Below are 11,606 nucleotides of genomic sequence, written 5' to 3'. Positions count from 1 at the left end.
TGCCTCAGCCCATCCTGGGGGTGGAGCTGGCCCAGCATGTGGTACTGAGGGTTGAACCACAGTCCCTGTGCACTTCGCCTAAGCAGGCGCTTTAGACTATCTCGCCAGCTCAGGAAATGAAAACTGCCGTAAGAGCAGAGGCAATGCAAACCGAATAAATACTTTAACAAAAACAAGGGCTTTGTCCTTGTTCTATTTTCAGGAAGTACCTGTGTTGAATTGGCAACATTTCTCTTCTAACTATATTTCATAGAATTCATCAGTAAAGCAAAAGAGAAAGAGCTTTCCTTGTGGAAAGGTTTAAAAATTAAATTAAGCTAATTTTGATAAACTTAAGTATAACTAATCTATTTCTCCTTGAGTTAACTTTATTAGCTGTGGTACTAATACAAAATTTAAAAAAGAAAAACAGTTGGAGTTGCTAAGCTCTTTTGATGTTAAAGGATAAGAGATACGCTTTTGCAGATAGCTCCTAATGTTGCCACAACAGAAAAAAATAAAATGGAAAAATATTTTGCATTAGTAACTGAAGCAGTAAAATATGAGAATTCATGAAAACTGTAATGTGCTGGCCTTGAGTTTCAATTGTGAAGCAAGTACTTGGAAGCATAACCAATTTAAGTTATCATATGAAGAAAAATAAAATCATATAACATTCAGAAGAAAATTACTACTGGATTTGGAACTGCAATTCCCAAATAAATTCCTTACTGGCTTTGAGACGCAGAACCCTACCCCATTTCATGAATCATTTTTCATTGTAAAAGCAAATTATTGCATGGGACTGTCTCTAACAGTAAATGAGAAATCAAAAGATTATTCCACAAGCGTGGCTTTCCTTCTGAATCTAAAGTTCACAATGACCACTGAGCTTGACGCCTCTTCAACCTTCCTATAGAATAGCCCTAGCATTGAATGGTCCAGTTATGCAAGCCTCTCTGTCTGCTGAACTTTTTAGAATGTTTAGTGTCAAGATTTGCACTTGCTTTTTCTGGATCAGCACTTGATTTAATTATATGCCATAAAATTATTATTATTATTTTTAGTAATTTTATTGAGAAACAAATAGCAATGAGACAATTTCAAAATCGATTAGTAGGACAGTTTCAATAATTAATACATTGCCAATTGTTGTCTTAGTGATTATGCATTGTACAAGATGTGGACATGATATCCTGTCCACAAACACTATTAGAACACATCTTTCTATCCATTGAATTAAGAGAATGTAGCTGTATATCTATCATAACTATTTTGAATATATGGATACAAAGTGGTTGTTCATTTGTATCCCCTTTGTTTAGTTTTGTCAGAGAAGGGTATTTCATTGTCATTTGAATATTATAGGTGTGTGAATTCAGCAAATATTCTAATATAGTCCTGTGCTCCATAATAATAGTGGGTTTTCCACAAGACTGGCAATGTCAGAAGTTGTTGACTTGAGACTTTTACAGTTCAGCATATTAATAAAGCCATAAAATTATGAAAAATGCAATTTCCAAATTGCAAAGTCTAGAAGGAATTATTGTTATTATTATTTTTAATTCAGGTGTAACACACGCAAAGATCTATCACTGACTTATCCTGGATTTTGTTTTGCGACTGTATTCGTTCTTTAATGGTGCAGACTTATGGGGTCTAAAAATTACACAGGCATGTTGTCCCAGGCCTGCACAGGCTGAGGTCCTTCATTTCTGGCTTCCCAGTGAGGTTACTGAGACCAAAATCTCAACATCCGAAGTTAGAGACAGGTCAGCCTCTGAGGTTAATGCTTCTGTTTTCAATTTGTTTCTCTTTCAGGAATCCAACTAATGTTATTATTTTGAGAGACAGCTACTCTTGTACAATAAATGTTATTATTACAGTCGTCAGCGCTTGTATGTGTTCATTCTGAGGGCTTTGTTTTCTGAGATTCTCTTATTCTATTGTCTTGGTACAACAGAAAACCCTGCATCAACTTTACAGTTGTGTAAACAAGTGAAGAACAATTTTAAAATAGGCCAAGTGCATAAAAAATAATAGATGAAATGTCTTTCCTTCCTGACAGCACATGAGTGGATTAGAGGGCCTCGGAAATGAGAAGTGCTGGCTTCTTCAGCTTGCAGGGGAGAGAGCCAGGACTGCAGCGACATAACTGCGGGTCTCCCTCCTGGCCGAGAGCGAGCGCCCCTTTTCCTCCTCCTGCGCTCCAGCCCTGAGCACAGACAGCTGGGCTACACTCTAGTCACTGACCCGAGATGGGGAAAAAAATAGTCCCTTTAATAAATGGTGCTGGAAATATTGCCTTTCCACATGCCAAAGGCTTAAAATAGGTCCATGCCTATCACGATGCACAAAATTACAGTCGAAAGGGATCAAAGATTTAAATTAACACTGAAACACTAAATCTTCTGGAAGAGAAAGTAGATGCAAACCTTAAGGACAGAGGGCTAGGTATAGAGTTCATGAGCAAAAGCCAAACTTCATAGGAAATACTTCAGAGATTCAACAAGTGTGATCTCACTTTCTCGAAAAGTGTCTGCACTTCAAAAGAAATCACCAAAAGAAAACCCATGAAGTGGGAAACCGTTGTAACCAACTCTCCTTTAGACAAAGGACTCCTATCTAGAACATATAAAGAATTAAAAAAAAAAAGAAAAGGTCTCCAAAATTTAAAGACCCAATCTAAAATTGGTAGAATATCAGGCAGGCAGAAGCAGTATGACAACAGGAAAGGTCCTCATCGTAGCTACTTAAGAGACGCAAAGGTCAGAGCTGCTGAAATAGCAGCAAATATCAGATCTAAGAGGGATAGAGAGTAAAAAGCAAAAGGCCAGAAATCAGAAGACTAGCAGGAAATAAATCTTATGATGGAGATCACATGTTGAAAAACCAGATATGCCGCATTTTGAATTCCAGAGATGCTACCTCTGGCTTTATGATCTCTAGCATGCTCCTGATTCTCCTATGCCTTTCTTTTGCCAACCATAAAAAGGTGCTGATCTTCGTAGCTTTATGCAATTGTAGTTTTAATTATTAATATGCTATTTTTATAAATACCTGCCACAATTTTTAGCATACAATGATAGGACAAAGTCCTTGCCAGAAACAGCTTACATTCTAGTAGTGGTGGCAGTAATAAATATAAACCAGGAAAATGTGAAATATTTTTCATTGTTCTCTCTACTGTGCAACCAACTGTACTCTGGGCTGGTCACCCACTCTGTGCCCCAATTTCCTTACTTGTAAATTAAGGACTTTTGATTATGGCTTTTAAATTCTTTTTCAGATTTAAGAGGTTCAGCCACCTTGTCAAAAGCTCACATTTCCTTTTCCTTATGCCTTTGGGACTTTCAAGTTACCAATATTCTAATTTAAGCAAGTTAATTTTCCTATATTAAAATCCATTAATCCTACAAGAATTGATGGGTTTTCCATGCTATTTAAGCATTCTTTAGTTTATTAGTTGTGGTACATGACTTTTTGTTGCTTGGTCGAACATCTTTACATTAATATTTTACTGCACAACAAAATGTTGACTTCCTGGGTGGCTCCTTATCACTGACTTGTCAATTACACGACATTTTAGTCAAATAAGCATGTGTAAGTATTTAATGAATAACTCCTTTATGCCACAGACTGTTGTGTATCAAGCAAGGCACAGACCATGTCTGCAAGAAGTTCTAGATTTTCTGGAAGAGATGGATAAACTAATAAATTAATCTAAAAAAATACTGCCTACTCTAAGGGCTGAATATAACAAGGAAAACAGCTGTAGAAATATAGGCAAATATGGTTTTAATGATATAATTATTACTGGTTCTAAGATATTCATTTTATTTCAGATAAAATTATTAGGGAACATTATAAAATCTGACCACAGTCCAACAATGAGAAAAGAAATCCACAGACTGCGCAATCCCCCTTTGCCATCCCATCTGGCCAGAAGAGCAGACGATAGGACCTTTCTGTGCTACCTGAGCTCTGTTCCCTCCAGGCCCCCGAGATTCCTGCTTTTCTGAGCAAGCGTCAGTCTTGCAGTCACCAGTAGGGAAGCAATCTGCCCTTCATTACTGAAGCTTGGTCAATTTCTGGGCTGCCAAGTTGGGGAGGCCCTGGTTCGAGGGCATGTGGGTCAGGTACCTTTCTTAGGAGGGCCACTCAAGGGGAGATTTGGGGAGGAGAAGAAATGAGATTTCACTGGAAAATTCAGCAAGCAGTTGCCACAGGAGATACAATTAATGTGCATGTTGGGAAGAAGGCAAGCTAGGCACTCTTGGAATGCAGTGCTTTAGACCAGCACCTAGCTAGGATTCCCATACAGTGGAGGATGGCTGAGGAGCTGCTAGCACGATAGAGCTATGTCCAAGAAAAATGGCGTTGGCTGCATTTGAAGTTTAATACAGGGTATGACACACAAAAAATATTTAGTGTTTGTTCAGTTAACAACTAAATGCATGAGCACATTATATAGAGGTGTGTTCGATATTGCCCATGTAAACCCTTCTCAAATCGTTAAATGCAAAGCCCTTATTGAGCTCCTTTGTATGATTATGACCCTCACCCTCAGCGCACCATCCAGTGTCAACATTTCCTTCCTAAGAAAGATGTCAGCATAAAGACTTGGGGTTCCACTTCTAAAAATTTAAATGCAAACACTACTGGCCAGTGAGTAACATAAGACAAGTGAGATCATATGAACATGAGACCCAGATTTACAAGGGTGATTCTACACAGAGAATTTTCATAAGGGAAATTTAAAGATCTGCAGAAGTAAGGGAGTGATTGAAGGCACTGAATGCTGTACCCTAACCACAGACTGCCTGTACAAAGCAGAAGCTGTGCTTGGACAGACTGTGATGCAGCACACGCCCAGAAAAAAATTCAGCACTGTGAAATCAATTGCCTCGGAGAGTCCTTCATTCAGACAGTCTATGGGTGATAAGGTTTTGAAATAGATATGCAATTTCTTTAGAAAAATAGAAAGTAAACATAATCTTAAGTAGGTATAACTTCTGTAGGCAAATGATTTCACAATTCTCTCATTCTTGCTTGCTTTTTTGTCTAGTTTTGGGAATTAACACGATTGCTTGTGTTGTTACCAATTTCAAAAACTAAAAGACAAGAGAATAGGAGAATCACAAAGAATATAAAGTTCCTGCTGAATCCTACCAACCAGATACATTAGCACATTTATTAAAACCATTATTCTTCACCTCGATTATTAGACACATATATGAATATGCATGCATATTCATTTGTGATAACATTGTACATTCTATTCTGTAAACTTCCTTTTAAAATAATGTGTAATATGCTTTTAACACTCAACAATTACAACATACTTCATCATTCTAATTATTAGTGTATCATATTTCCATTCTATGAAAGAGTTCACTAAATGTATTTGGAGGGTACTTTGTAAAAAGACAGTAGAGAACGTACTTAAATTATCTTTGCTTGTTGGTTTGCTAGTTAGCACAATGCCATTGGACAGTGCAATCCTTCATGTAGTAATTGAGCTAAACATCATGTTCTTGGCATTGTGCTCAGTATAGAAGATACAAATGCAAAGGTAACCCAGTGAGGTGAGTTCATAATTTAGAATCTTGTCAGATAAAGTAGTAATTGGACAATTATAATGCATCATTGTAAGCCCTATAGAAAAGGGCAGCACAGAAATCCTTAAAGATCCAAAAGAGTGGAGGAATGGGAGAAATCTGTAAAGAGAAGATGATGCTTTTCTTTTCATATAAAAAGTATTAAATTTATTTCATAGTCTCATTTTTAAGTTAGAGCTGTTGGGTAATGACTAACTTAAAAATGTATCATCAGAGGTGCAGTAAACATTACTAATTGTTGCAGTAAATAAAATTACTGGCTCATGCATTTAGAAAAGTCATGGTTAATAGTCAAAAGTTCTGGTTACCGTTCTTTTAGTCTAGACTTAACTATAGCACATCCTTATTTTAAAATAATTTATCCTGTTCATGCAATTACTATTATGCCCATCCAAATTTTTCCTAATTTTATATCTTTCTTTACCTCTTATGAAATGTGGCTTACATGTTAACTCTTTCAGAGCTCCTTGAACAAAAACATAGTGTTAATCTTCACTTCCACCTATTTGACCAGAAATACAGGAGTCATTACCATGAAAGTTAAAATGAAGAATGGAATAAAAAAAAACAAGTGTTGTCTATATAATGAGCAAATTATCTGATAATATATTTTAACTTGGACACTTTAACTTCAAACTATTTCAGTTTTAGCTCAAGAAAAAACATGCCTGCAAGGTATTGCAGTGCTTGGCATTTTCACTGCAAGTTTTCAATCAGCATTACTCAACAACTCATTTCTAAGAAGGGGCCAGTGTTTATAAGTACAAAAATTCTTACATCTAGTGGATGGTACTATTCATACGCAAAACAAGACAGATTTTTAAAAAATAGGTTTTAAAAATTGCAGAATTTTAAACCATTACTGGATAAAGTTCAAAAAGTCATCTGTTTCCACAGGATATTTGTATTTTAGAACGTAGGTTAAAGAATGGCAAATCACTAAGTCAGTGCTGAAGAATTTGTACTACAGGTTGAATATGCCTTTTCTGAAATGCCTGGAACCAGAAAGGTTTCAGATGTTTTCACATTTTGGAATATTTGCATCGATATCCTGAAGCAATCATATTTGCTATAGCCTGGAAGAATGTTTTTAGTGCCTCTGCATTGTGACTGAGACCCTCAGAGGTCAGCTGTGGAACTGTGCACTTGAGGAACCACGCCTGCGTGTGCGAAATTTGGGATTCCAGAGTACTCTGGGCTGGGCGTCAGGGATGCTCAGTCACTACAGTCAGTACAGATCTGTAACAGCCGCCTGTGGTCACCAAGAGACATCTGTGCCAGGCCTAAAGGTTACCGCAGTATCGAGGTCAGATTGCAGGACGATTCTTCTGCACAGACAGCAATGACTTCCATAACGTCCACGGAAACCTTACGGGGTCCTTCCAAAGCGGCATAGTTTCCCTAACGACTTTTCTTGTTTTTATTCTTTCTTGCAGAACCTGTTCATCCCTTCAACCCTTTCAGTCGATAAGCTTTTGCAGTATTTTCTTGACGTTTTTGTTTCTCCTTTTTTCCTTCTCCCGGGCTTCAATCATCCCGGCCAGGTTCCAGGACAAGAGGGCCCTTGCTAGGAACGGCGGAGTAAGGGCCAAATGTGGCGCAGTCGGTTAGCGCGCGGTACTCACACACCGCAAGCTCCTGAGACGTTTACATTCCCTTCTTCCTGGCAGCGCTGCGGCGCAGAAGCCCGTTTCGCCCCCGGCCCGGCTCAGCGACGGCCACGGGCCTGCGGCGCCGGGACCCCGACCTCGCGCCCAGCGCCCCACTCTAGAGGAGGAGACGCTGGGACCGTTTCTGGGCGTCCGTGGAGCCCCCAGCTGCAGGCACTCCACCGAGCGCGTTTAGGGGACGTCTAGTGAGTGCTCTCCACACGTGAAGCATGTGAATATTGAATAAATTGATAAAAACGTGAAGTGGAACTCTTCTAAGATACTAATGCCAGCCAGAAACATTTACAGAACTTGCAGAAACTCGGTCCAAAGAACATACTGTATTCTACTTCAGTGTTCGAGCCCCATATCATCTAAGCCGTCTAAGCTTTTGAGAATAATTTGGATGCATATAGCTATTTAAATTATTGGTAAATAATAATGATTATAGCTCCCTAGTATACAGTTTCTAAAACTCCTCAGGCCCTCCCGGAGTCACGCGCGCTGCGTCCCGCAGACCAGAGGCCCCGCGGCCTCCGCGCGTCGGTCTCGCTGTAAGTGTTGGCCGACCGCGCTGCCTGTGGCTCGCAGCCTTCAGCGTGGCTTCTTGGTTGACTTTAGTAACTTTGGTGGTACTCAAGACACGCGTAAAGACTTCCATTTTAGAGATGAGGAAAGGGGTCTTTAGAAAAGCTACGTAACTGTTTACATTCACAGCAAATTTTCTAACAGATTCTAAATATTTATAAAGATGGTTTCGGGGAGATAGCTCAGTAGAATAAGCACTTGCCTGGCAAGCGCAGGTTCCCGAGTGCAATCCCCAGTGCCGCAATAAATAAATAAATAAATAAATAAATAAATAAACAAAATTTAAAAAATGAAGACATGGTTTTCGTCCATCTTCTTATCTAATGCTCACTATCACTGGCCACTCCCAACGTACTGCTCTCTCGCAAAATTCTCGAGGTGCGATAAACCAGAGCAGAGAATCTAGAGAGCCACCTCAGGACCAAATTCCATCTTCACCCAAGTCCTCCTACACTGGCAGATTTGTTTACTTCAAAACAATATGGAGCCAAAGTAGTTCTTTTAGAAACCATAACCTTCACATTCAAATTCTTATGAAATAATAACAGGTTTTTATCTCTTTCAGGAAGGTAGATCTTTCTATATTTTTATTATGTTTAAATGTTTATATAACCAACTTCCACTGTCCTTGGATTTGCTTTGAATCACACATTTCTGCAACCTAGAGAAGGCTAGGCACTGGCACATAAGAACTTAACGGGAATTAAGTGAGTTCCTGGGAATTCTGTGTTCCCCATTCAGGACCAGCTCTGCCTCATGGCCTTGCAGTATGAGATTTTAATAGAACTCATCTTTGACCTAAGGCAGGACAAGCTGAGGTGCGCTCTACGTTCTAACAAGATGTGGTTGAATCTGGGACCTCAGCACATTCTAGCCCTCACTGGCTTTTCTTTTTTCCTAGCCAACCTCACCAAAACTCTCATACCGCTCTCCATTCCTAAGGCACTTCTTTGGTAACACTTCTACATGCAAATCCTTAGCTCAGTATCTCCTGAGAAAACAACAGTCCACCACAATTCACCAGCTTTTATGCGATAGCTAGTGTCACATTTGGTCCACATCCATCTTTTCATCAGTAGATTCGTAACTCATGAAGAGGTAGGAACAAACCTGTCAACAAATGCATGATGAAGAAGGAAAATGGGGTCGTTGGCTGATCCTTGCACTTGGGACATGGTTCCGTTCATATAGATGTGCAAAGCATTGTGCATGCTGCTTCGTGAGGCGTCTGCTATCCCGGTAACTGGACTAGCAAATCCTGTTGGTTAAAAAAGTAATCAAAAAGCATTTAGTTTACCTAATAGAAGTCCAAGTGACTTTTATTTGGCTTAAAACTACAAAGGAAAGTCTGATTCAAACTAAAATCAATCCACAAGATGCACTATGCTTTGGGATTCCTTGTATTCTGCACACCTACTGAGAAGTCAATAAATCTTTGTAGAAAGGAGTGGCATTAATTTGGGTACAACTAATGCATTAAGGAAATGAAACAGGCTGAACCAGCTTGTGCTGTTCACTGTTGCTTCTGTATATTATTTCAATATCTGGGTTTTTTTTTTTTTTTTGTATTTTAAGGAAGGGTCTACAGGATTTTCAGGCTCTCACTACTAGTTGGGACTCATAGTGATCCGCCTGTTTACAGCTTCCCAAGAGCTAGGATTACAGGTGGGTGCCCCCACGCCCAGTCTCAGTTGCTATCTCAGCGTGTCCTGGGGGTAGGGCCGGCACGGGGCAGGCCCAGGGATCGAACCCCCCTGTGCCTGCTTGCAGGTGCTTTAATCAGCGGAGCTATTTGGCAGGCCTTTGGTTTCAATATCTGTATGCAGAGGAGGCACAAAATTTGTGACCTTCTATACTGTAATTTATCTTTGACAGTCCTGGGGCCACAGATCATACTGTGTATAATACAAAATATTCATTTTATGGTTAAAGAAATTTATCCTAAAGATCACGCCAAGCCCTGATTTCTCAGTTAAGTACCTTAAGAACATACCCATCTCTCTTCAGTAGACTGCTTGTATATAACAACTTTTGTAAAAGAGTACACATGCTGTGCAGGCATTTTTCTCAGAGTTTGACACAATTAATTTCATATAATGTTATGAATGAACATACCAACTAGATATGTACGTTATCACAAACTTGAAAAATAAGAACTTAGGGCAAGGAATCTGTGTAAAGCTTAACAGTGGATAGGAGCTGTTGATCAAACCCTCTTTTATTATGCAGCTTAATCTCTTAAATGCAACTGTTTTCGGCTGTTCCTGTGTGGTAATAAATCATGTCATCGAGGGCAACATTCTTATGGCGATAATTTTCAGGTTTTGTCTGTGAGTAGCTAGCACTAAATAAAAGTTTTATAATAGCATATTACATGTGCTCGCTAATCCTTTCAAGTAGGTTCCAAATTGTTTTAACTACAATTATAAATAATTTCATAGGACATAAACTCAGCAATTTTGCAAATAGCCTTTGAACAAATGCCACTGTAATTTTTTTTTGTGTGTGTGGCCAGCTCAGCCCACCTGGGGTGTGGGGCTGGTGCAGCATGTGGTGCTGGGGATCGAACCGTGGTCCCTGCCCTGCCTAAGCTTGCCTAAGCAGGTGCTTTAGACTGCTGAGCTATCTTGTTGGCCTGCAAGTATAATTTTAAAAGAGTAGACACTGTAATGATTTTATATTCATCATCATCCATATAAAAAGACTTAAGCAAATTTGTAATTTGGAATTTTTTAGTTTTCTTTTTACACTTAGAGTTTGTGTTCCATTTTCCAAAGTTGTACCTGTTTTGGGCTTTAGGATGGATTCTAAGGATAATTGAGGAGCTGATGACTGAAGTACAGAACCTTCAGTTAGACAAGAGGAAGAAGAACCTCATCAACGTGTGCAGTGGTAATAACTGAAACGAAGGTATGAAAAACCAGAATATTGGTACCAGTTATGTTATAAATGTTCCTGCCCTAAGGTCTGATGTTTGTATGACAACAGATAATTTAGTTGTGTATAGTTATTTCTTTATAAGTATATCAACCAACATACAATGTTACATACCATAAGTGTAAATAATTTTTGCCAATCAAAAATTATTTCATTATACCTATCTGTAAAAATATGTAGGCATATAAAGTAAACTCATTTTTAAGTAAATTTTATGTAAACATTATTTTAGTACATGGACATCATTTAAATATCAGTCAGGGCAGAGAGCTCGTGCAACAGCACAGGTGCCCGCTTGGGAGGGGCAAAGTCCTCAATTCAATCCCTCATACAAAGAAAAAAAATTAGTGTAGCACAACTGATTAAACCCACACAAATAAATATTTTATAAAATAATTTTAAAATGTAAGCAAAATTTTATTGAACATGAATTTCTTCATTAGGTTCATTAAAATTGTTAAAATTAATTCAAACATGCAGAGATGAACTATCTTTGTCAGACAAAGGGACATCAGTAAAAATTCTATACAAAGTTTTTTAAAAAATTACCTAAAAATGTTTTCCCTTCCTTGTTTCTTTTCTTCTTGCCCATGTCCCAGCTGCTCCTTCCCTTGGATCAGTTTCTTTCCCTTTCACAGTATCTGTTGTACCTTTACGATTTTATTTATTCTTTCAGGTTCTTTCACTAGTGAGACAATGTGATGTTTGCACACGCGGGTCTGATTTATTTCACTTATGAGTGTGGTCTTTAGTTGCATCCATTATGTATAAAAGTCTCACATTTATTTTTTTATAGCTGAGGACTACTCCATTGTATAAAAATACCACATCT

The 11,606-nt window shown here is 38.6% G+C and overlaps 1 protein-coding gene and 1 pseudogene across 1 annotated transcript in view; one reads left to right on the top strand and one right to left on the bottom strand.

The window, feature by feature from the left end:
* Positions 1-7,445, top strand: part of LOC105741142 — a 13,918-nt pseudogene extending 6,473 nt beyond the window's left edge.
* Tyr (tyrosinase) overlaps positions 1-11,606 on the bottom strand; it is a 115,319-nt gene that overhangs the window by 43,879 nt on the left and 59,834 nt on the right. The window contains exon 3 of the mRNA XM_004647440.2: positions 8,948-9,095. Coding sequence (XP_004647497.1) covers positions 8,948-9,095 — 148 coding nt within the window. The remainder of the gene's footprint in view (positions 1-8,947; positions 9,096-11,606) is intronic.

This window comes from Octodon degus, unplaced genomic scaffold (assembly GCF_000260255.1).
Source record: "Octodon degus isolate 3935 unplaced genomic scaffold, OctDeg1.0 scaffold00306, whole genome shotgun sequence".
Classification (NCBI taxonomy): Eukaryota; Metazoa; Chordata; class Mammalia; order Rodentia; family Octodontidae; genus Octodon; species Octodon degus.
Note: the sequence above shows the minus strand (reverse complement) of the source record. Positions and strands in the feature narration are given on the sequence as shown.